The sequence below is a fragment of the Epinephelus moara genome, chromosome 21 (assembly GCF_006386435.1).
Source record: "Epinephelus moara isolate mb chromosome 21, YSFRI_EMoa_1.0, whole genome shotgun sequence".
Taxonomy (NCBI): Eukaryota; Metazoa; Chordata; class Actinopteri; order Perciformes; family Serranidae; genus Epinephelus; species Epinephelus moara.
Window position 1 is genome coordinate 25,646,177 of NC_065526.1, and position 24,113 is coordinate 25,670,289.

The 24,113-nt window shown below is 41.4% G+C and overlaps 1 protein-coding gene across 1 annotated transcript; it reads right to left on the reverse strand.

Moving 5' to 3' along the window:
• Positions 1-71: 71 nt before the first annotated feature.
• twsg1a (twisted gastrulation BMP signaling modulator 1a) lies at positions 72-22,367 on the reverse strand. The gene is made up of 5 exons (XM_050032583.1): positions 21,927-22,367; positions 20,938-21,096; positions 9,986-10,085; positions 2,987-3,247; positions 72-546 (listed from the first exon to the last, which is right to left on the reverse strand). Exons 2-5 carry the CDS (start codon positions 21,061-21,063, stop codon positions 365-367), a joined length of 669 nt encoding a protein of 222 aa, XP_049888540.1. The 5' UTR covers positions 21,064-21,096; positions 21,927-22,367; the 3' UTR covers positions 72-364.
• Positions 22,368-24,113: the final 1,746 nt, after the last annotated feature.

Consider the following 24,113-nt stretch of genomic DNA (forward strand, 5'->3'; position numbering starts at 1 on the left):
TTTTTAAGAAAATATAAGAAAAGAAGAAAAGATATTTTAGGGATCAGACACCCTTCTGTGAGACAAACCAGTCCATGTCACCAAACTTTTCTTTATTTGGCATGAGACTGGGATTTAGCAGACCATAATTGTAAAAATACATTATTCATATACACCTCTAGTAAAAAACACTATTGAACACATATCTAAAAATATACAGTGAAACATAACAGCAGAATAAAAACAATTTGCAGGGGTAGGAGGAGGGGTGTCGGGGGTATTTTACAAGGTAACTGAGGAATGCTAACACATAACAGTCATAGTTTCCTCTGCCCTCAGTCCTCTGGTATGGCCCAGACATTTGGTACCAACATGTGCCCGCACTTCAGAAGAGACAGTTCATGCACTTTACAGCCTTGCTGCCGTAGTCCACGCACTCGGGTCCGATACACTGGCAGCAGGCGTTGTGAAACCAGCGGTACTTCGATCCTCCCATTGACTCACAGTATAGTTTACACTGCCGGATAGACACACAGTCGTCAAAGTAGACCACCGTGCACATGTTTTCTGAAATAAAAAAAGGACAGAAAACAAAAAACAAAAGAAAAAAACATGAGTCACAAATCCAGTAAAACACGGTTTAAAAAAACAAGCAGCGTTTTAAAGTAATTACCTTTAACCCTCAATGTTCCTACTTTTACTTCGGGGAGGAAATTAATTTGCTGCTAAGTATGACCATATGTGTTGGTGAGCTTAATGAGTTAACTGCTCAGCGCTGTGGGAACACTCCTATTATGAGTGTGTCTTTATAGCAAATAGTGCTGGCTTAGAGGTAGACGGCCAAAACAGCCGCAAACGAAAATAAAAAAAATGGCAGCTGAGCAAGACTTTCAACCAAGTTACAATTCCCTAAACTGGAGGTCTTTTGGCAGCATGTCCCCCTGACATGATGAAAATCTGACCCAACCCCAACTGGTCTTAGTTCAACTCTTTGTAGTCGACTTCAGCTCTGGGCCGGGCCTGATTTTATTACCCTGGGTCTCAGTGAGTGTCCATAAATGTAAATGAAAAATCTGACTGGACTTGACAGGACCAGAAACTATGTAACAAAGCATGTGAGCAAAATGTGCTTTTTCTCATGCAGAGTAACTTATGCAGAAACGTTATCAGTGATGTGGATGTGACGCAGGCTCCCAGCAGGAGCTTAAAAACCAGTGTGAGGCTGCACGGCATCAAACAGCAAGTGACTAACCACTGTTTTTTGATTCAGGTCCATCAGAGGCGCTGGACAGCTCGCCAACAGGGCTGCAACTAGCAATTACTGTTGATCATTGTTGTTTTATTGTTAAATTATCTGTTGGGTATTCAGAATTGTTTGTTTTTAAAAGTGGCCATCACAATTTCCCAGAGCCAAAGTGTCCAATAACATAAAACTAAAAAAAATCCTTCATTTACAGTGATATAAGAACAGAAAAGCAGCAAATTCTCACATTTGAGAAGCTGGAAAAAGCAAACGTCTTGCTTGAAAAATGACAAATGATTAACTGATTTTCTTCTTTCAGCTAGATTAATTGATCAATCAACTTCTTATTTCAGCCATTTGGCAACCCCTCGCATCACATCTTGCACAAACAAGTTCCTGAGGTGTAGGCTACACTTCCACATTGTTTCATTCTAATTATGAGTTAATATGTAAGAGAAGGGTGGGGGACAGGGAACAGGTTAGGGAAGATAAGGGACACTAAAGGGGGAGTAAAGGAAGGGAATTCCTGTTTCTTGACTTTACAAACAGAGTTACGGACCTATACTTAGTTTAATTTTGTGTCCTCTTTTAGTTGGTATTAACACATTTATTTTTGTATTTTAATTCAATTATAATTTCCCTCATTTTGAAAAAATATCTTTTCTCTTTTTAACTGTCTATTCTTATATTATTGTAATAAGAGAGTACAGTCCTATCTTTTATATCAGTGGTTCCCAACTGGTGGGCCGTGGTCCGAAAGTGGGTCGCAGGTCCATTCTGAATGGACCACAAGTGACTCGCGAATGTGTCAACTTTATTTTGAAGTACAGTGAATTTCTAGCGCAAAGCTTTTATTTTGAAGTACCATTTTCTGCTGTAAAGTGAGTGACTAACAGACAGCTACCTGATGGAGACCAGAAACTAGCTTGACTACATATTAAACTGTGTGGACCTTGAACTAATGACTAAGGAGAAAGCTGGACCAGTTGGAAACCACTCCTCTACATCATCTGTTTTATTTCCCTACACGTATTATTTCAAGCCTCTTTTACGCATATTGGAATGAGCATTAATGTAAGAATAAGATGTATGTAAATTTCTCTTTGGCTAAATAAAAATATTTGAAAACTTAAAATTTCAGCACCATTTTCCAGTGAGAACTTGTCCACATAATCCTGGGCTCTTTCAGAATTGTGTTGCCTTTTTCTCAGGAGCCATCAGGGCTTTGGTTCATGTAAAATAGTCATGGGCAGTGACGGAAAAAATGAGAGTAGCTAATGTACTCATTATGTGACATATATGGCTCCTGTTAGTGTTACATCAATATATATTATATCATAGGATCACTATTACAGATGCATAAACATGTAAGGAGCATTCAGATGTAGATGTAGCTTGTAGCTGGTTGACTTGTAGCTAATTTAGCAGCTTTATATCGTTAGTAGTTTAATCTAAAATCATGCTTCATATTTTATAAGTTCATCATGTATTTGATATGTCAAATCAAATGCAAAGTCATTATTAACTATAGTGGTCAAATAAACGTAGTAAAGAAAACAGTACAGTATTTTCAACTGATATGTAGCAAAATATAGGCTTAAAGTAGGACAAAATGGACAAAATTTTGGAGACATTCACAAAATTTTTGGTCTAATATTACTCTGAGATACTGAATCCCAAACTTCCCATGAAGAGGGACTTTCAGTATATGGATTAAAATGGATTTCTGTGTGCTAAGATAATCCCTCAAAGCTCAAGCATTACCTTGAGTGTCGTAGCTGGCGTGGATGCTGTTGCCAGGCACGGAGACGTTCTGATGCTGGGTGTCAAGCGACTCCAGGAAGGACACCAGGTTCTCATGATGGGAAAGCTCCTCGGCGACGGGGAAGGACACCACCATCATGTTGATTGGCGCGTCGCCTTCCGTTAGGGCGCGGAACAGGGAGGGAATCGGGCGGTGCAGCTCCTCCACAGTGCTTTTCGACGTGGCCGGAGTGTCGCTGTAGTTCTTGGGGTTACACATCCCTGACATGAAAAGATGGATGAAGAGATTAAAGGGTCAGTTCATGAAAATCCCAAAACTGCTTGTCTATATTCAGCCCTGCAGATAGTTTAAATTTTATTTGTGCAGGTTTTAAGATGACATTGTTTTACTAGAGATAATGTCCCTGTTGTACTGGATAATCCAGACCTCACTGTCAACATGTTTCATCACTTTTCTACGAAAGAAATAGACATTTACTATCAGGGTGAGAGGTTATCCTCAGGTCTGAAAAGTGAAGCCAACGTCAAAGCATTCTCGGAACCCATCTGCTGCATTCGGCGTCTGACTTCCGGCAGACGGCGATACAGCCTCTGGGGGCAGTCCCCCGATTTTTTGGCATTCCGGTTTGATTTGGGCAGAGGAGACGAATTTCCGTTTCCAACTTCCGTTTATAGTAATATAATATTATTATATTTACTTATAATAATAATAATAATAAGTAAATATGCTGAACCATTGCGATGGATTCAGAGTTTGCAGTGACTCCAATTATGTTCCGCCTCGTTAGTTCACAGCACGGACCGTTTAACCTGACAACAACTGCAGCCGGCTCGAACGTGATTGGTCAATATCACGCGGACTACAAACAGCCTACAACCGGAAACCGGAGCTCTTCCGCTCTTCTTCCGGAGGCAAGATCTCTGGGGTTTGCCTACAGACTCTACATTCACTGAATGTAGAGTCTGTATATAGAGACTAACGTCAAAGTGACTTAAACCTGCATTATTGTTAATGACCAGCAGGGGGCGACTCCACTGGTTGTAAAAAAAAAAATCTGAATGCATAGTAGTGTGTGAGAAAATGACTGTACTTCTCACTGGATTTAATATCTCAGTGAACATTTTTCTAATGAGTTTATGATTTTAATCACTAGTTTCAAGTCTTTTTCAACACAGCATGGTGTTCATTTAGTAAATTATGGTCCCGTTTAGAGCAAAATAGACGACAAAGCAGGGTATGTTTTAAGTTAATAAATTGCTCCAACGGTGACCTGTCTATGAGGATAGAGGTCTATATGCATACCCTGCCCAGCTCCACCCTCTCACTTAAATATGGTCACTTCTGTCTCCGAAAAAAAAAAAAAAATGGTGTCGGCCAAAATGCTAAATTTGAGGCATGAAAATGAGAGCCCACAAACCAACGGGTGATGTCACCGTGGTTACTTCCACTTCTTTTATACAGTCTACGGATCAGGGTCATAGCCAGAGTTTAAGAAATACTGAAGTCATGAATTTCCCCACAGCAGAAACACAACCACATAAGGCATATTTTTATAGCCATCAAACTTAAATTTTATGAATATTGAAAAGAAGATTTTATTTATTCATGTAACTGTTCAGTTGTATTTACCATCACTATATCTGCACACGCCTACATTAAGGTCTAAATGTTGTTTTGAAAGCCTTCTCTGCCTCCATACTGCCATGGATGTAATTCTGGTGAAGAATATTGAATTTTATTTTAAATAATTTTTGCCAAGTAATAGTCAAATCAGCCTTTCAAGGTGTAGTGTGTATGACTTCTGGTGCTTTCACACCTGCCCTGTTTGGTTCAGTTCAATCAAACTCATGTTAGTTTGCCCCCTAAGTGCGGTTCATTTGGGCAGGTGTGAACACAGCAATCACACTCGGGTGCGCACCGACACCCTCGAGGAGGTGGTTTCTGTCTGGTGACAAACGAACTCTGGTGCAGTTCGTTTGTGGTGAGAACATGTTCCGACCTTGATCCGAACCAACTTTAGTCGCATTACACATTGTTTGGGTTAAACATGAGCATGTTACAGTCCTGGAGGATTATTAATGTGCTCCTCCTCCTGTACTGCCTTAATATGCACATTCAGCACATCCAATGCATCAAAACATTAAAGCTGTGCTTCGTTTTCAAACTGTATGGTTTGACTAAAATGAACAATGACAGCAATATAGTCCATGATGACCAGCGCTAAATCAACCTGCGTAGTTGTCCCTCCATTGTGACATTAGAAAGTGTCGCATTTATCTTGCAAGTGTACTCTTCCTCAACGTTTGGTTTACTTCCTGGATTTTTACCGCATGGAAATTCTGACCAATCAAGAGCAGCTTTCTCCCGCAGGTATTTCATCTGGTCAGCTTGTAAATGCTGCCATGAGAACACGAACCAACTCTAGGTAATTAGGCAACTTTGTAACATAAGTAGTCCCTGATTCGGACCAAAGCAAGACAACTCTAGGTCTGAAAGCAGAGTAGATATAAAAGGCTCATTCTGAGGTGACGAATACACGAGTCTTATTTTCTGGCAGTTGTAAACTAATGAAAACATAGTTATGAATATTATAATCCATTTCTGCCAATATATCCTACTACATCCTGAACCTTCATAAACACAGTGTGTAATATGTAAGTCATTATTGAACGTTAACTTCTCTTTGTGTCATTAAACCCAACAAATTCATAGATATGGCACTGACATGACCTCTGTGTCCTCACCTCAGAGCTAGCTGCAGCCCTGACTGAGGTTGAGGCAGAAATCTCAGAAATGGATATCTTAAAACGTGGGTGAATAAATCCCAAACTATCTGCACATCTAGATTCCACTAAAGGTTATGTTTTTCTTTTTGTAACTTGGGTAAACTGACCCTTTCAGCACATTGGCAAGGGTTAATAGTTAAATGGTTTCACACATGATTTCGGCTCACAGGGGCAGTTCTGTAAAACCACAAAACTGTCAAGAGTATCTTGTCGCAATTAAGATCCTTTTAACACTTCATTTAATTTCCAAATACAGTAGTAATCGCTTGACAAAGTCCCCACATCCTCCGATAGGATCTTCCTAACCCCTCAAATGAGTCAAAGTGAATTACGGCTAATGGGTAAATCATTTAATGGGGAACGGAGTTTGACAGAGGAATTGGATTACAAACCAATGCTAAAAGCAGAGCCAGAACAGCTGTTTTAGATAAAGAGTACACATGGGTCCTCCCTCTGTGTCCTCCCTCCTCCTCCTCCTCCTCCTCCTCCTCCTCCTCCTCCCTTCTCTAAAACACAAACTGTCCTCTCCCCACCACTCCTCTACAGGGCTGCTCTAACCACTCGCAGATACACACTTCAAAGTGGCCAGCATTTGGCGCAGATAACATGTTTAGAGTGGAAACTTACTTAAAGTGGCTATAAGGCTAACTCTGTAAGAAAAAATAAAAACGCATAAATAAGAAATATATTCCAGCCTAAAGCTACAGGCTGTCCTCGGTGTACTGTAAAATACTGTTGAGAGAACAACTCCACCTCCGTAACATCTGTGCAGCAGCAGCAAGTTCAGCGCTCTGTGTCAGATTCTTGTATTTGTGTTCCACATGAAAGAGTTTTAATAAAGCCTCCTTGTCAGCACGTACAGTAATATCTGTCCGTCAAAGCTGATCTGAGAGCCTATTGGTTTACAGGGGCGGGTTACCAGGGGTGGCACAGCCCCCGTACTGGTGCCGCTCCCTACCAGAGTCAGAGGATGATAGGTAGTTAGCTTGTTAAGGCTCAGACACACTAAAGCGAAATCAAAGAACTAGTGGTGATGAAGGCTGCCTCATGTCACCTGTGTCCCAGCTGAAAAGCTGCACATGAACACACCTTAAAGACTACAACCAACAGCCAACAAGCACGGACGTTCTGTGCCTGCATGAGAGGAGATAACTCTCCATGCCAGCAGGCGGCGATAGTCTGTATTCTTCTTTAAAAAAGGGAAACTGGAAGACCGACAGGATGAACGCAAGATGCTAATTAGCCTGTTAGCACATTGACAATACAACCCCATGTTGAAAGAACAAACCATATTCACCGTGCACTATAACACAAACACTAATAAGCCATGTCTGCTAAAGAGCTCAATGGCTAAAAAAACAATCTCACCTAACACTTTGTTTTGATCTTGACTTTAGCCGTTGTTTACTTTCCTCACTTCTGTTTCATTTTTTTTTAGCTGAACTGCCAGTGATTTTGCTCACCTATGGGCTCCGCCTACTCTGACCCCAATTCAACATGCTGAATGATTATGTGTGTTTTGAGTGTTTTGAAACAACTAAACTTTACAGCACTTCTCAGAAACCCCACCGCCAACTAGTGGTTAGGAGGTGTAAAGTATAAATGCTTAAAACAGCTTAGGCCACATGCATAGGCTATGGCATAGGGTCTGCCGCACAAGTATAAATCCTGCTTTAGCCAAAAAAAACACTGACAAGGGCTGACAGAAGCTAACCAACAGCCCAACACTGACCAATGGCCAACGGTAGGCTTGATGTGTCAGGGCCCTTACTCAGTACGTTTACATGAACGCAGTAGTCGAGCTAAGCTCATAGCTTGGCTAATCAGTCAAGTCAGACTTCTCGTCTTGTCTGCGTAAACATGCAGAAGAGAAAATCGAATTTCTGACCAAGTACATCTGACTCTGCCTCAATAGGCGGTGCTGTGTCCTTTTTAATATAGTGTGTATTGAACTAGCTCCGTTTGACCCGAAGAGGAAGCCAACAACGAATGAAGATGCCGGAGCAAGAATGTAGTTTCCTCGTCCATCCAGAAGTGCGTCTTCTGCTTCTCGGTTGCCATGGTGTTTGTTTGTTTTTTTTTCCGAGAGTTACTGCACTGCTATATACTGAACTGCTGCTACGTCATCTCCTTCTTCGTCCAGGTGAAAGCCCACGATAGGAAAAGTAGCGCATGTGCAGAACGCCGAGTCCGACTCCAGTCAGACTAAGTGGATACATACAGCAATAGTTTGATTTTCCAAAGAATTATCTAGGTGTGTTAGTCGAGCTACGGACAGTCCAATTTCAGTCGGACTAAGCTGCTTACATGCATTTAAAAGTCTGGTTTCAGTCGCCAATAATTAGATTTTCTCAAGCTGCATGTAAACACTCTGACTATCATGGATGGATTACTGAATTGGACTACCCAGTTTAGGACCAATGGCACCCTGGACAAGACCTTCGTGTTGAAAAATCAAAGAGACAGAGACAAAGAGACACAAAACAACCACAGAAAGAAGCAAAGTGACTATGACAGAGATGCGAAAATGACCAGAACGACACACAATATGACTTCATAGACATGCAAAACATAAATATCACCATGTAAAACATAAACAGAAGCAACAAAAGATGCAGAACAACCACAGGGACATAGCATGACACACAGAGCAAAACACCATGCAAAATGAGAGGTAGAGTGACTACAAAGAGACATGAAACAACTACAAAGTGCTGTTATATGACATGCAAAGACACAAGACAACATACAACATGACATGAGAAATGGGACGTTAAGCATCTGAAAACAGCTGCAAAACGTTCTCTGCTCTCACTTGAAACAGCCTTCAGAAAGACTAGGACCTAAGAGAATTGGTCTCTGCCTGATTTTAAAGCCCTCATTGGTACACTGGTAAATGAATCGGCCGGTTCTTGTCACTGAGAATTGTGATATGTTGACACGTTAATGTATATCGTCTATGTTGTTCCTGTAGTTAATGTTGTTTGGGACTAGTTGTGTCTTGGCTATGTCTCCCTTGTAAAAGGGATTGTTGATCTTAACAGGACCGACCAGCTTAGACATAAAAAAGACCCCAAAGACACGCAGTGACCACAAAAAGAGACAAAACACTTAAAACAACTCAGCCTGGGTGACCTGCTTCTGTGTAGCAGGGGTGGGGTGCTTTTACATGTCTATGTCCAGAGGCCTATTGTCTCATCATCAAAGAACCAAGTCCTTAAATTTGAGACTTAACCCATAGTTTTACTCATTTTACAATTGTGCCCTCATTCTTCCAATCCATGCCCCCCAGTTTAAAGTTTTAACGCCGTCCCTGCTGCTTTGAGGTGGGTTACAGATGAAGAGACGAGTCAACAAGCTGAATGTTTTCTTGTTTCACAAATCCGGTTGTTTTGGATCTTGCTGGGATTTACACCCCCACAGCACCTCGCCGGGAGGCTGAAAGTCAAAGTTCATTTGAGCGGCTCGACCTCCTCGTCCGCTCTCTCTTCCGCCCTCTTCCTCCTTTGATCTCCTGGAGGACCTCGACACTTCCTGTCCACATGTGTAGGTGCTACTCGGTAGTGACAATACTCCTTTCATATTCCGCGATCTGATAAACAGTGGTCCTTCTCGGCTCTGCTTTGCATTAGCAAAGCGTTGTCACTTCTCAGAGGCACTTTGGATATCTGGCTCCACTCACCTCACACTCATCTTGTATCGGAGCAGCAACACTCTGAACAAACTGGGTCCTTTTTAAACCAGCATGTGTTTCTCAGCTGTCGAGTGCATTACAGCCACAGTCTGATTTTACTGGGAGAAAGTGCTCTGCAGCAGGGTGATGAGGAGATTAACAAGACTGAGGTGTCACATGTATGGAAGGAGATTAGTGCCAAAATCATTTTCAATATGTTGCAGCCACGGCAGGATATATTATAGAGCTCACTGCCTGCTGTATTATCACCTCCTATTATCTGTATGTTTCAATTTAATTTCTGTGGTTTTGAGGTTTAAATTGTACCTCATATTTAAATGCATCTTTACAGTCCAAAACAAACCTGACAAACATTGCAAACGCACTCTTTGCTGGCACTGATCTCTTTTTCAGATGTTAAGCTCAGCAGTCATCACAAAGCGTGGGCTAAACAACAGTTAAGTCCAAAATGATACGCTGACTTGACTTTGCTGTCAGCTTTAAAATATGCTGCTAATAAATGGAGACGCTGCACTCACCCACGCAGTCGCAGCACTCTTCCCAAAGGTTCCCCAGACACAGCATACACTCTTTACAGCACGAACAGTTCCCATCAGATGGACGACATTGGCACAGCTCCTGCAGGACACATACACGCACACACACGCACACACATCAAAAACATGCCAAACAGAAACATATAAAGCAGAACCAAAGATCATCATCACAGATCCTAAACACTTCTGTTGACAAAATATGGCAGATAAAACTGTTGTGGCCTCATAATGAGACTGACTTGACTCACTTCATCACTTCTTTGAACTGCTGATTAAAAAACAGAGATTTGGGCACCAAAGTAAAAGCCTGGAAACAGGGTGATAATATGGGGGCGATGTGCAGATGTGAAACATGATGCACGGCAACATGACACTTTCTTGGTACATTTTAGCCTATTTAAACTCTAAATTAGGATTATTATGGTTATTATCCTCTGTGTTTTGTTGACACTGGCTTTACTTCCTCGCTGTTTGGGCTTCCACAGATCATACTGCTGTACTAAACGTGTAAAGATCATCATAGTAATTGAAAAATGAACATTTTTTTTCTTTTAAATGTTCTCTGAGACCCCAAACAGTAGTGATGAACCATTTTTTTGTAGCACACCGAAACATCATCAGTTAAAAATCATGTTAATCGTGCTATCTAAACAAATCAGGAAAAGTCATTAAGTATTAAGGTGATAAGACAATGTTTAGTGTGATTTTTAGCTGTTAGCAATAGGGTAGGGCTGCAACGGTATGAGATTTTCGCGCTACGATAACCACTTAAAAAAAATATTGCAGTATCACAGTATTGCAGAATTGATGTTATTATCAATCAAAATGACCCTTAAAAAAATTGAAATAGAAGTGTTGAGCAAACATTTTGTTACCATAATTGAAACTTGAAACTCTTGCTATTGGAAGTATGTGTAAAAAGTCTCCCCTTTGAAAATAACTCAGATTAAGGGAAGATTCTCTGTCCAGTTGCATTTTTTGCCCCTATTATCGTAGAAAAGCAAATGTACATGGTATGGCAACCCTCAACTTTTATATCACAATATACCTTATAACTGGTATATTGCTGCAACCCTACGATAAGGTGAATACAAACACCTTAATTCTGCAGAGAGCACCTGAATCAAACAGCAAAAACATGCGTCCTCCACATATTAAAATCCAAACAGTGATAAAGCATGAATTGATTTCTAATTTTTTACATTTTGAGTTTTTTATTGAACCTTTTAGAGGGCTAATCTGTTTTATATGTGTTTCAAAATGCTTCACTGATCTAACTTTGGTCAAATCTGTGGTGAAACAAATTGTTCCCTTTGTGCTAATCTGTGTAATTTTAAGAAAATTGGAAAATCGCAGATAATAATTAAATGAGGAATAACCGTGTGCAGTTAGAAACCACACAGCAGACAGACCACAACATGTACACATACAAACAGGCGACATATCATTAAAACATCAACACAAAGAGAAACAGCAGGGTTGCTTCATGTGCAGTAATTATCACTGCACGAGGAATCTGTGGTATCTATCGAAGTACGTAACAGTGTGATAACTCGGAGGGAAAAAAATAAACCTCGGCTGTATTTCCATTCATGAGCGGAGCAGGTTCTGACACGTCAAAGTTCACAGTGCAAATCATTTTCTTGAATGGTTTTACACTGTAGCTGAAGCTCAGCGTCTGACAGCAGTGGACAAGTACAAAATTAAGGTGCTTGTACTTTACTGTACACTTTCACTCCACAACATTTCATAGGGAAATATTTTACTTTCCCTTCAGCTTTATTTCCCTGACAGTTACTTTTCAGAACAAGATTTCACATAATGAGTACTTTTGCTTTTGATACTTAACAATTTGCTGCTAATAATTGTATGTGTTTTTACTTAAGTGTGATTTTGAATATTGGACTTTGAGGTACAGCTATGAGTTTTTATCTCAGAGCAGTCTTAAAGTCTTTTAGGGCAAGTTTAACACCAGTCATTGTAAGTCAAGATGCAAGTGTTTCAAGACTGAATGCCAACAACTGAAACAAAAATGTTCCTTTAAAACTATACTTACAGTGTTTTTCCATAGCTGACAATAATCCCTCTAAATGTAGAGGCCTAATGACGATATATTCAGGATGTGTGGTGATGTTAGATCTGCATGACGCTGTTTTGTTTGTATTTTATTGCATCAGGATTTTACCAAATCAAAACCAGGTTAAGTCTTGAGAAGTTTCAAAGAAAGTTAAGTCACATACTGGTCATCTCCAAATCAAGCCTCCAGTCCAGTGTTTGAGACTTAAATGACAGTACTGGTTTACTACACCTTGGGTCTAACTCTTAGTTTCAGCCATCATGTTAAATAACAACATCGTACCGATCAGTCAATTGCGGTGATCTTGTGAATGTAGCAACATGTGACTTCACTGTGAAAAGTGAATCTGTGAAGAATTGTTAAAAACTGCCCATTGTGAATTCCATCACAGTTTATAGAACAAATTCCTGGTTCAACTTTGATCCACAGGACTTACCGTAGTTTTGCATGCAGATTTTGTGCACAAAAGGAGACCATTAGCAGCATTCTAGGTGCACTCACGTACAGTTTTACGTCAGAATAAAGTGGGTCAGATGATCTGGCCTAACTGACTGATCGTCTTACTGCTCTTTGTTGTAGCGCTGTAGCAGTGTAACCAGAGCTTACTGAATATATTGTATTATAGCTGGAGGCAATGAACTACAAAAGTAAGACAGTAGTTGTCCTATCCTTTAAAGGTTCAATGTGTAGGATTTATGGGGACATAGTGAAAGAAATGGAATATAATATAATACATTTATTTTCTTTAGTGTATAATCACCAGACTCATTGTGCTTATGTTACCTTAGAAAGCAATTTATATCTAGGCATAGCATAGGGAGCAGGTTCTCATCCATCAAGATCGCCATGTTCACTGCCATGTTTCTACAGTAGCCCAGAACAGACAACCCAAACACTGGCTCTAACAAGGGACATCCTCAATTTTGCGTCGGCCACCGTATTAGCAGCTTCTTCCCAATGAGAGAGTTGAAAAAACACTGATTTGTAACATGAAGAGAAGTGCTTTTACTGGTTTAAATCACCAGCTTTGCTTGTTTTGGAGAGGAAGCAACCTCTGCAGATAATTTAAATCGCAGTAAAAACCTCCTCAGCATTGAGCACTGAAAGAATTCTAACCAGGAGTTTCAGCTGGTTGCAATCTACAAACCTCACTGCGAAGCACCTTACACTGCCTCTTCAAGGCAGGAATTTTGTGCCATTTTTTGCCTCGTTGTGCTGTGTATGGGGTACAATTGCAGAACTGGGAGACAGAGTTGTCTCACCTCTAAACCAGCAATGGAGGTAGTAACAGTGCCAAAATTATGTCTGTATAAACAACAACAAGTGGCAGGATGGGACCATGGGTGGCACTGGTGCGACAATTTGACAGTGTTATGAGTGTAACCCTCCGTGGGAGATTTAAAAAGTAGTCTGTAGCAGTTAGCAGCTAACTCAAAGAAGAACTGCAGCTGAAAATGTCCGGAAATTGGGAAAACAATGAGGTCCAGGTCCTTATCCTCCAAGCAGATGACAAGATCAGCCGCCATAAAACGGGGACAGTGAGTGATTGTTATTGACATGTTAATGCCATTGTTATTGTTTATAAAGCGCTGCTGACATGTATAAGTCAGAAAAGAGGCTGACGCCGCTGTGTTCATGTTTTACCCGCATGCTGTCTAAAAATCACATATTGGGGCAGAATGATGCTGCTGTAGTTTGGTTCTGTGTGCGAACACAAAGAAGGCATAAAACAGGGACTTCGTAGTGGCCCTATAGTCTGATCTCTGAGTAAAAATGGATCTAGATGCCACTAAATGACCCTGAATCTTACACACTGTTCCTTTAAATCAGGAATGCACTGACTGAACCGATACTGCCTGTATTAAACAGATCAGGTATCAGCAATGGCCGCTGACCAAAAGTGATCCAAATTAAACACACTTTCTTTTGTCAATGTCGAAGCACTGTTTCTGATATGAAAAAGATTCATGCTGCCTAAAAGATTTCAATGAGTTCCATGCAGTACGACAAAGAGAGCTGATATGAGATCAGTTCTTGGTATCAACAAATGCCCTGAGTCTGGGTATCAGAAAATCCCTGCTCTACGTCCTGTACATGTTCAACTCAGGTCTCAGAACTACAGCTCAAACATATCTAGTATAAAATGTAACCTGTCAGCAACACTGTGTAATAGAAATAAAAACACAAAGCAACTAAAACAAGAATAAAAGCTTGTAACTTCCACTAACAGCAGGTTTACAGCGTGCTTTGCTATCAAACAGAAGACAAATACTAGAGTCGTTTTTTATACTGAAATACCTGTGATAATTCTCAGTTTTCAAATATAGTCCTGGTTCACTGGGTTCATTTTTGTTAACATACGCAGGCTTGTCAACACGGGGGAAAAAGCTCTTGCAAAGAACTTCTCGTGTTGCCTTTTATAGCAGGACGGTAATATTGTTACAAGAGCTTCTGCAAACATCCCCAAAACATGCAACCTCTGCTGATCCCATAACTCTTCTACTAACACTTAAATAGCTTCATTCCTCAACCCCAGCTCGTCTCGGGGGACGGGGAGACAGTGGAGGAATTAAAACTCAAAATGTGTAGGTGGGGTTGAAAAGTGGGTGAGTTCCTCTTTCTCCCCCCTCGGCTCTCTCCTGATACAGAACAGGGAGCACATTCCTCCAAGTCAAGGTCACCACGATGAGGGAGGTGGGGGGGCAGGGAGAAGAAAACACCTGGAGAACAGAACATGGCTGCTCCCCCCACACCAACACACTTTCCCCCTTCTTCCCTCCCTTTCTCCCTTGTTTTTTTTTCTCCATTGAGCCGTCATGTTCCCTCTCTCTTTCTCCCCTTTTTCTTTTTTCCGTTTCTCTCCTCCTTTATATCTGTGCAGAAGCCATCTCCTACACGAAAGCAGTCTCGGCGGTGATAAAAGACTCTCCAGTGACTCACCAAGTGAGGGATTGCAAAACCACACACAGTTCACTTAATCACCAGCCTCTCAGTCCCCAAACCTCTGATCAAGATCTGATCCCATGAGTAATTATGACTCTCAAAGGTGGAATTAGAAAAAAAAAACCTAAACAGCTGCCCCAGGAGGGAAAACATGCAGCTCATATTTCACAAATCACAAAACTTTTCTCAAACCATTTCATGGAAATAAAAGAGGCTTCAACAGACACTGAGCCAAGAGTTGTTTAGCTTAGCTTAGCTTAGCTTAGCTTAGCACAAAGACTGGAAGCAGGGACAAACCGCAAAATTGGCTCAGTCCAAACCATGGGTGTATAATAATAACTAGATACCAGACCCCACAATGGCACCTTTTCAGTCCAATGAGAATTGTTGGCCTGGCACACACACCAACAAAGAAATTTTTACAAATTTACAGTCATCAGAGTCAAAGGATGAGACACTGCCAGCACACACAGATCATATAAACTAACACTGATAAGTTAATTAACTTAAATTAAAATGCCCTGAGAAGAGCTGTTATTGGAGTAGGTAGTTAGGTAAGTGACTATGATGGTTAATATTAATATTACAATATTAAATTATGTGTAATATAACGATAAAATAAAAAGTGACCAGTAAACGCAGCACAAAACCAAAAATCTAAATATCTTGTCAAGTGTTCAGTTTTCGTTTTCATTATAGCACATCCGTACCATACCATCATTAAAAGATGGACGACATAACAGCTCCCCAAAAGTGAAGCCAAAACATCGCAATCGCCCCCTGGTGGCTGGGTGCAGTATAAGTCATAAACCCTGCCTGTCCAATGGGACACAGGCCAAACGAATACGCATCACATAAATGTTTCCAAAAAATGGTTTCTGTCATTTTAGGGTAGTTGTTATCAGGCTGATGTTTGTTCAAGTTGTTTGTTCTGATACATTTGGTTTTGATTAGTTATTTGATGCTATGAAAAGAAGATCTGACATCATGGTCAGATGGGTGTTTGAGCAGGAACTCGACACCGTGGTGATCGATACTGTGCAGACTCTGGCTCCAAACAATGTCCAGACTATCTGGGATATTTTGGCTTCATCATTGTACAGTGGGACTGAGTGGAGATGCGTCTTCCATCTTTATATCCTCCAGTGAGCTGAACTTTTGTTTCTTTACATTTTTAATTTCTCCTAGCTATTTGGGATCAGTAGGATCCTGTAAGCATAAAACACTTGACACTGACAACAATAATTAAGCCCTAATGTCCTCAAATGAGACGACAATAAAGTCCCAACGTCCTCAAACGAGTATTTCCTTATCAACATCTTATCTTGTTTCTGTTGCTAAAAATTGATAAAACAATAAATGTTATTAATCAAAAACAAACAGGTTTCAATCATCAAAAAGTGATCAGGTTTTAATACCTTGTCCACTTTTGTTTTGGGGTTGGCCTCAGACTGACTTGGCAGAGATGGCTGCCATCTTGTTTTTACATGGATTAGTGTATGGTGCTCTTACTACCACTAGATGGCACAAAAAAGTGTCCACGAACGAGGACAACAGGTCTAGGTGAAGCAGAATGAAGTATAAGGTCCAGTAAACCCAACACGTGATATCCACCTATGAGGACACAGGGTCTCAGGAGGATATATAGTCTATGATCCGTAAAGTTCTGGCTGTAGTCGTCGAGTTACCCGCTGGAGGGCAGGCGGCTCGCCTCTGGCGCGTCTAAACTGACAATGGAAACAAAAATCGGCACAGCATGACTTTACTCGGCGCTGGAAAGGTACCAGTTCCTAAGAGGCACACAATCACATGTAGCAACTACACATGTAGTTTGTAATGTTCTACAAAGATTAAACCCCCATGGCTTAAAATAATACAATACCTTGAGTGATAACTGATCTTATTTTAAGCCAGTGATATTGATTTTCTCATCTTACTCTCATCATGAAAACAAATAAGCACATTTACCCCAAATGTCAAACTATTTCTTTACAAAAGAAATAGTGCAAGAGGTAAGAGTTCATACAAAGCTTCGGATTTGAGAATGTTCGTCTATACTTCTTTTACAGTCATGAAGTCATGAATCTAATCACACATTCGGAAAACTACCACAGCTAAAATAACAGCATAAAACAGGCCAAACTCTGAGTCACAAGATTTTCATCCAAAGACAGTGACATTTACTGAGCAAAGTATGTAAATATTTTCTGACTCCAGCTCCCCAGATGTAAGAATGTGCTGCTTTCTTTGTCTCGTATGATCGTAAATTGAATCTCTTTGGGTTTTGGACTGTTAGTTGGATAAAATAAACAATCTAAACAAATCAGCTTGGGTTGCGGAAGCTTGTGATGGGCATTTCTTCACTACTTTCCTAGATTTCACTGAATAAACAATCGTAAAACTAAGATTAATCGTAGCTGCAAACCTCACTGAACCTGATGAGGTTATCTCGATGACTTGAATAGCTCCTATTGGGCTCCCCCTGCTCTCAAGCGGAAACTGCTGTAATCAGTGAAAACTCAGCTGCAGCGAGACAAAAGGACTCTGGAGAGAAAGTGAACATGTGCTGCCTCGTCCTGCCGAGCGACCGCCGCTGTGTGCTAACTTTGAAATCTGCTGCCCCACCCTGCTCAACAGCCCGGCCTGGACGGAGTCGGCCTGTGAATCTCTGCACCACACTGTATATTTCCCTCAGCCAGCCTCCCCCAACACACACACACACACACACACACACACCTCCTCCTGACCTTAGCCTCCCCTCCCTCTTCTCATGTTCTCCCACCCTCAGGGGTTTTGGGGAATTCAGACAAATGACTTGAGATGGCAGCAGAGCGTAAAAGCGAGCGTCGGACAAGCAGATCCCACTAATCACAAGCAACATGGAGCGTCTACAGAGCGGCTGGAGGCAGGAAAAAGTTTCTCCTTCACGGCACACGCACCATCGCTCTCGCCCCTGACAGCTAGCGAGTCAGTGTCGGCGGGGTCGCGGAAGCTACAGAGCTGCAATGATTCATCAGGCGAAATAAGCCACCTGGAAGTAAAGAAGAACACGCAGCAACCACAAATGTTCTGCTGATCTCAGGAGGTTTGGATCGTACAGGAGCTGAAGTTACTGGTTTTGGTAGCAATAAGTCTGCGCCAAAAAATGCTGAAAAACAATCTAATCTGCAAATCTCTGGTAAAAGAAGTAAGGCCCACAAGAGACTTTGTTTCCTGGGAAGATTTACATTTTTTAAAGTGGACTGGAAAATGTGGTTTTCTCCAATCTTTTAGTTTAAAACTTTAAATTTGCAGAACAGGAAAGAAAAACAGTGGGTGAACAAAAGCATCTGTAGCACCGATTAGACTATTAAGGAAATTAATAATCAATCATTCTAAAAATAGTTTAAAATAATTTATTAAGAAGAAAATTTCAAGAGATTCCAGCTGCTTCCACCTTTTCAAATGTGACAATTTGCTGATTTTCTCTGTTTGAAATCACTCTTGGTAATCTTTTTATTTTTCTTTTGTTTGATGAAACCAGCAAGACTTGTTTTTGGGCTCTGGGAAACTTCAACGGGCACTGTTAACTGATTTGTGACATTTTAGTGGACTAAATGATTTCTAAATTGTTTGTACAAATAATGATAATAAGCCAGGTGCATTATGGGTAGTCAAAGTCAACTTTTGAGGCACAAATTTATGTTTTTTACTTTGTGACAGAGACTCAAGTCGCCTAAAATAAAAATAAACAGAAAAACAAAATTGCTTTTTAACGTTTTTGAAGTTGCATTGTAAATTTATATATTCATAGATTTTTTTTTGCTTCCTGCCTCTACATGTTTGGTTTGTTATTGATGATTGTTGCTTGATAAGTTATATTTAACTGTATATATTTCAGGTATTCAATTACTGCATGTCCTTACCAGCAGTAACAAAGTTGCGACATCTCGTATCACTTTCACCTCGTGAGTCTGTGTGTGTGTGTCAGCATGATAAAATAAAATGTGGTCCTGGAAAAACCTACTATAGCGGGAACTACCACCGAAGCCGTTATGAGTACTCAGCCAGGTATTTATATGTCTGCGGACAGATTTTGTCACCATGATAGCGTCACTACTGTGCGTGATGCATGCACGAAACTACAAGAGTGTAGCTGGAACAAAATAAAGGCCGATTTCAAGATGGGTGTGGTTTGCGCAACGGTGCATAAATTGGGTGGTAAAAAGTAGAGAAGAGGCCCTTTCTCACTTCCCCGCCACTTCACGCCCCTGGCCCAGTCGCAGATCACTGAACTGCAGCTGGAGCGGTGCCATTGCAACATAAAATATAGTAAAGGCTAGGTTCACCTTGACCAAATGGGACATCACCAAGGCTAGATTACCAACCAGCAAAGTAGGATCCAGAACACTAAAGGGCCCTGAATCACTGTGCGCCAATCGTAGTTTAGTAACGTAATTAATTGCACATTTGTTCAGGAATCTCGGCCGCTGATCTAAAGCTGGCTCCTGCACTATGAGCTAATTTTGTGGTCCTGTGCTTACAGCGTACGTATTCCCACGTAAAGTAATGTTTAGCCAAATCACCACAACAGGAGCCCGACAGCAAATCCCAAAGAGTCCCACAAATCCAGTCGACCTCAACTACCTGCAACTACCTGTGTTCCCTCACACAGTGACTGAGGTCAAACAGGTGAAATGGCCACTGAGGTTAAATACAGTACTTTGCAGATGCTAATGGGAGAGGCAGGGCCACTAAACACACAGCGGGTCAAACACGCACGCACACACACACACACACACTCACGGAGGACGGAGGACAAGCAGCTCAAATCTGACTTGACAGGTGGTGGAAACACAGACTACTCTTCATGTTTTTTCCTTAAAATAACACAAATCCATGACAGAGTGTGTGTGAAGTCGGGGACACCACCCTCTGCCCATCACCCACTGGGCTTCAGATGCGAGGGAAAAAGTGACACGAGGGAAGTGATGCTAGAAAGTAAACAAAATCCAGAGAGGCTGAGGTGACACATGAGCAATTTCACCCATGATCCCTTGCTCTAAAACAGACCTGCAGGATTCACACAGGTAGAGAACAGGAATGCATGCAGCCGGACAGTTAGCTCACATTTCTGCTCCTCTGCTGCTCGCTCTGGGAAAACTTTCCCTCCAGACTTCGCTCAGCTTATTGTAGGAATGTATCTGCATTCTTCACAACAGATTCCATCTTTGTTCTCCGATCCAGATCTCCATCTCGGACACGGAGAGATTTCAGCCTGACTACGGCTTCGCCTGGGTATTTGTTTGCATGCGAAGACGTGACAACAACTCAGATACATCTCCATGTGTAGTTTCCAGTCTGCCCTGCCAGTTTAATGCTGATTTAAATAGTATTAACACAAGGTCCTGACTGCTCTGAGCTTGAACTCGACTCCAGCTGCAGACACGATTTAATTTGTGTTCCTGTCAACGAGAAGCAACAATCTCTGTTTACACGAAAACAGCTGTAACACCGTAGGATGAAAAGCTTGAACTTGGCTGCACTCAGGGAGAAATTTCCCACTTTGATCTGGAGAACAGCTCATGAGTTAAGCTCAGCACTCATCAGATTAGATTATCTGTCTGCAACCAATACGTAATGCAAGGAGAACACTCTCATTTTAAGACAATTAAAGGAGATTTTTCAAAGATGCAAACCACATTTTCATGCAGTTTCACAGCTGTTTGACACAGCACACAGAACACCATTCATTATACTCCAAATTTAAAGCACGAGTGATATCTGCTTGTGAAGTGAAGTGAAGTTTGGGTCAATTTCTTGGACTGTGATTTGGAAAATCAGAGCAGCCGTGCTTCAGAAGCGAAAGGAGGAGTCGCTTGTGGTGCAATTGCTGCGTAAATCAAACATTCAGCAAAACCATGACTTCCTTTACCTGGATGAGACACTTGCTGACGTCGCTCGCGCAGAGGGCTTTGTTGCAGCCGGAGGTCAGAGACAATCCCGATAGGAGGAAGAGGAGAGCGGCGGCGGCGGGGAGGATCAGCTGACCAGGCCTCATCCTGACGGCTCACCAGCACGGTACTGGAAACACCTACATCAACACATGGGACACAGGACAGGACCTCAGAGACCAGGACAAATAAACACAACTTCATCACTGACATTCCACAGGAGGAGGAGCAGCAGAGGGTGCATGAAAGATACCAGGACATTAAAGGTGGTGCGTTACGGAAACACTATTTTGAGTTTCTCCAAAACAGATTTTTGGCTTTGCATCCATCAAGTCCTGATGAATTTAGGTAGATTTGAGGCTAAATAACAATATGGAACATTGAGTTTTAGCTGCACTCTCTTCATTAGTGTGCCACATGCAGTACAGGATATTTTGTACCCTTATTGGGGGATCTGAAATCTAAATTTAAGTGCTTAAACACACACACACCGGGGCTGCTGTGCTGCAGCAAAAACTAGATGGAAATGTGTTAAAAATACAAAGTGAAACTCACAGCTTTGTTATGCAGACTCTGACATGTAAACATCACATTTCTAAAAGGCCTGCGTCACATTTCATTCAAAGCCAGAACTCACTCACGTTACTGTGGCATAACAACACACACACACACACACACACACACACACTGAGAGACACACACACATCTGGCAACATCAGCCTCCTTCACCTACTTTTGAAAATGAACCTAACACTCTGCTTTTACACTTCACCACTCTGCTGCACATTGTTCCACTTCACATGACGGAGAGAAAACATGTGAGGAACATTAGCTTCCTCACTCATGAACGCGTTTCTTCATCTCTCTCTTTTTTTTGGGCTCATCGCTAACACCAAAACTCTTGTTTCACTCGCGCGAAACGAGTGCAGAAAACAGCGAAGAAATAAAGAAAGAAGGGTTTCAAACTTACCACAGCGCTGATAACAAGTCAGACAGTTTTCTTTTCAAGAGGGAGAGTGGCTGTTTTCTCTTTGAACTTCTCCAGGATGGTGTTCTGCCGCCGCTCAAGTGTCCACTGTGTCCAGAGGGCGTCAGTCTCTCCGCAGCAGAAAGCGACAGGCAGTCGGGCGCCTTAAAGGCACACACTCCATTTTCTATCCAACGTCTGTGGAGGAAAACACCGGGCCTCAGGTCACACACACACACACCGGAGTGCCTTCACTGAAAACGGACACGAATAATCCGCCTCACCGCACCGTGACCACCACCACGAGACAACACTCACACCCGCGCCACGCTGGAGATGTGCGCGTAAAAGTCTTGTGCGTAAAATCTCCGTTTATTTCCTTTTAATCCAAACTCTGGCCACTGCTCGCCTGCTCAGGTGAGCTCTGTTGTAGCCTCTTTTTACACAAGCAAATCTTTTCTCCCCCCCCCCCAAGCCACCCCCACTCCATTAAGCACTCCTTTGTCTGCAGTCTTATCAGCGGCCCTGTGAGTGCGCTCATTAGGTGAGAAAGGCCGATTCGGAAGCTGTGAAGCTGCGCAGACTTCCCACTGAGAGGCCGCCGCACAGACACTCTCCCTCTCTCTGATGAGCCATTTCACCCCACAGATGTTTACACGTGTTTTCCACAGTCTTCATCAAACAGCACAACAGGCCTCACACGGCCAGCCTGCAGGGGAGGAAGGTCAGCGAGGAACACACACATTCAAACAGAGCAGGGTCGTTTATATTTGACTACTGAGGCCAGAAATGTCAGATTGTTTAAATAATTTAGAGATTAATTTGAGTCTTAAACATGAAGTTAAGAGGAAGTGCTGCTCAGAGTGGTGGTTGTGGGTTAAAACGAAGTGTTCCGGGTCAAAGTTCAGTGACTCACTGCATAATTATCCTTTGAAAATGCACTCAGACGCCAGTTAATGATGCAGCTACACATGTTTAAAATTAAAAATGGAAAACTTTCATAAGGTTTGTAATATTTTAGAGAAGTGTTGATTCAACTTCACTGTCAGTATGGAGGTTTTTTCTTATTCTGAGGGTTGTTTCTAATATTGATTGATCAATTTGTTTCTTTGAGTGTCATGCACATCATTGTGCCCAATTGTTATCAGTACCAACATTCAAAGATGGCCACAAATTATTTTCATGAATATATTAACAGACTCATGCCAAGAGAATTTCAACATATACAAACAGATAAATAAATAAGCTTTTCCAAAATTTACAAATCAGTGATATAAGATTGTAATATTACAGAGGATACAGTGTTTTCTGTCTTAATATTCATGCTTTTTTGATGAATCTGGCTAAGACATAAATCTCCAAGTCAACATATCCCACTCAGACATCCAAAATAAGTTGGGGTTCCTCGCCTGAACTTTTTCAAACAAATGCTCTCTCAAAAGGAAACAGAAAATGAAATTCAAGATGACACAAACACATATACGCTGCTCTTCAGGCACACCTTTATACCTGCCTTATTCAATCTCCAGAGGCAAGGTACCAGATCTTAGCTGTGCACACAGCGACCTCTGACCCCTCCTTAAGTTTAATGTTAAATATGGTTCTGTGAAACTGAACACAGTTTCTAAGTCTGAGCTTACTCTAAATCTCCTCTGATATTTGCTCAGTGAGAATAATCTATGTTAAAGTGCAGACATGTAATTTGTGTGGGAGAGTGAAGTGATAAAAATGCCAAGCAACAAGATCTCCTACATAAAACCTTTATACTTAAAAAGCTGTGTTACCTCCTGCACGTGTGGAGTATTAGTAGTTAGCTCATTGTGTCTCACTTTACCGCCAGTGGAGGAAGTATTAATAGCTTCCTTTTAAGTAATAATGCAATAATATAGAAACCAGTACAAGTTACTTCACCCATGGAGATTTACATGATGGAGAAGGTCACTTTCTCTGTACACCTGAAGATGGGCATTCTTATACAGCGCTGGGAGAAATGGGAGCAATATGTTGAGCATCTGAGACCTGCTTTTAAGATAATAACTTGAAGGAATATCCTGAACTGTTTTATCTACTGTGTTATTTGTCCAGATATTGCACAGTAACAAGCATTTTATTTACTGTTTTATTTCATTTTAGTCTTTATCGCTGCCTCTCTGCTTGTATGTGGTTAGTAATTGAATATTAGTCAGTAGA

Excerpts from the sequence above, each read along its gene's own strand:
- twsg1a (XM_050032583.1), bottom strand. The coding sequence starts at position 21,063 with ATGAGGCCTGGTCAGCTGATCCTCCCCGCCGCCGCCGCTCTCCTCTTC. Across the intron at positions 10,086-20,937 it reads TCAGCAAGTGTCTCATCCAG|GAGCTGTGCCAATGTCGTCC; the intron begins GTAAAGGAAGTC and ends TGTGTCCTGCAG. Across the intron at positions 547-2,986 it reads CGCCAGCTACGACACTCAAG|AAAACATGTGCACGGTGGTC; the intron begins GTAATGCTTGAG and ends TTTTTATTTCAG.